The sequence below is a fragment of the Dryas octopetala genome, chromosome 8, assembly GCF_963921425.1.
Source record: "Dryas octopetala chromosome 8, drDryOcto1.1, whole genome shotgun sequence".
Classification (NCBI taxonomy): domain Eukaryota; kingdom Viridiplantae; phylum Streptophyta; class Magnoliopsida; order Rosales; family Rosaceae; genus Dryas; species Dryas octopetala.
This window is the reverse complement of record NC_141373.1, coordinates 11458848-11461143: the sequence shown is the minus strand read 5'-3', so window position 1 is coordinate 11461143 and position 2296 is coordinate 11458848. Positions and strand designations below refer to the sequence as shown.

Sequence of the window (2296 nt, the reverse complement as noted above, 5' to 3'; positions counted from 1 at the left end):
ATTAAAAATTTCCATTAAAATTTTACAAATGATATCAATCGAAGTTCATGTTATAAATGTGGAGGTACTGAAAGGTCAATCGATTGGCGTGCCACTTTTTTTCTTCTTTTTAACTTATGGTTCATGTATTAAGTATAGCGTGTAGATCGATTTGTCCTTACAGTTTGTGATTGAGTTAATTACACTTGCACCCTCTGAAGTTTATCGGCTTTTCACATACACCCTCTGGGGTTTCAATAATTACACATACACCCCATGAGGTTTTAAAACTGTTACATATAACCCCCTATAGTGAGACGAAAATGATGAGAAATTATGCAAAAAAGCATGCTAAAGGATTAAATAGCCTAATAAGATTATTTAAGGTATAAGGTCCAACCTGAATACAAATATTTTCTTTTTTATTTATTTATTTATTTTTCTTGGAGGGGGTTATATGCAACAGTTTTAAAACCTCAAGGGGTGTATGTGTAATTATTGAAACCCCAGGGGGTATATGTGAAAAGCCGATAAACCTCAGGGGGTGTAAGTATAATTAACTCTTTGTGATTTAGCTTTGTTTTAGTGGAGTCCAAAATTCGAAACTAAATTACCCTAAGCCTTAAGGGCCCGTTTCAATCTAAACCAATCGATTCCTTGCATGTTAAGCTTGAGAATAGCCTTGAACTCATTATAATAGTCACTCTGAAATTGTAAAAGTGATCGTCATTGTCAAATAATTACATGTTGTAATTGACTAGCTAATAGCAAGTCACAAACTGGGGGTGAATGTGACTCTCAATCTCATAAGGTTGTACTTTTGTATTTTATGTTGGCTTATTAATTTTTAATAGTTTGCAAGAATTGGAGAGAGTTTTAGAAATGAAAATATATTCTGTTGTATGTAGAATTACTGAACTAATCTGAAATGTACAATACAAGACCTTTTATATGAAGGTCAAACACGAACAGACTTAACAGACTACAAAATTACCCTGAAAATTTCCTTGAGTCCCAAAATTGTGAACATTATGAGTAAAATTCCTTGTAGAAGAACCATTGTGATTGCCAGACTGAGGGTGAAAACTACCATGTCCACCATGAGAACCACGACCTCCATAGAATCGGCCACCATTATTGTACCTGCCCCTTCCTTGAGCATAAAAACTGGTCATGTTCCCAAGAGGCTGTGAAGAATAGCCATAAGGTGCATAAACAGGAGCAGGGACATTGAATACAGGTGGAATAGCAGGAGCTAAGTGAGAAGAAGATGCAGTAGCTAAGCCAGAGGATGACAGAGAGTGAGAAGAAACAGAAGAATGTGGTGTGGAGACATTAGAGGCAGTTTGAGCCACCATAGCAGTAAGGGGAAGCAAGGAAGCAACCTTGGTTTCATTTTCAATATCAACTTCAGCAGCTTTAAGAAGAGTTTTTAATTCACTCATGGTGCAAGTAACGAACTGAGCCCTTATCACCGTTTTGATAGCAGCAAACTCAGAAGGTAAACCACGTAGGACTGTAACAACAACATCCTCATCGTCAAGAAACACACCAACAGTGGCAAGAGCATCTCGTGCAGCCTTGATCTTATCCATATAGACCTCAATAGAGTCTGACCCCTTTCGTAATTCCTGTAAATTTGACTTAAGTTGAAGAATATTCTGACGACAAGGGGCAGCAAATTTTTGTTTCAGATTAAACCACATTTCACTGGCATTCTTACTCCCAACAGCACAGGACATAGCTACAGGAGATAGAGTCTGACCAATCATATGCACAAGATTTTGATCTTGAATACCCCATTGAAGATAAGCAGGAGAAATCTCAGCAGTAAGACCCTCAGTTGGAGAAAGAACATACTTGGGTGGACAGGGAGTAGAGCCATCAACAAAACCATAGAGATTCTGATCACGCAGAAACGACTCCATGCGAAACAACCAGGTAGGATAATTTGTCTCATCAAGCAGAATTGAGGGAAGAAACACAGTAGAAATGGAAGAAGCAGCCATGATTATAGCTAGGGATTTAGAAAATTGGCAAGAATCGCAACAAGAACAGAACTAGAAGATCGATAAAGACTAATCGGAGAAGCGAACAACGAAATCGCAGAGAAATTGAACACCAATTGCAGCAGAAAGAGAAACAAGAATGGTAATCGAATAAAGACACGAAATCGCATAGAGATTGAACACCAATTACAGACAAATCAAAGACGAAGTCGCAAAGAACCAACGTTGCTGAACGAATAATAGTAAAAGAATCAAAGAACCTGATCGCGACGAAAGCGAAGCCCTAATCGCCTTGCTCTGATATCATA

General features: G+C 37.9%; 1 protein-coding gene across 1 annotated transcript; it reads right to left on the bottom strand.

Moving 5' to 3' along the window:
* Positions 1–953: 953 nt before the first annotated feature.
* LOC147277211 (uncharacterized) lies at positions 954–1751 on the bottom strand. Its single transcript, XM_086255609.1, has one exon. The coding sequence runs from the start codon at positions 1749–1751 to the stop codon at positions 954–956; it is 798 nt and encodes a 265-aa protein (XP_086111735.1).
* Between the last annotated feature and the right edge of the window lie 545 nt (positions 1752–2296).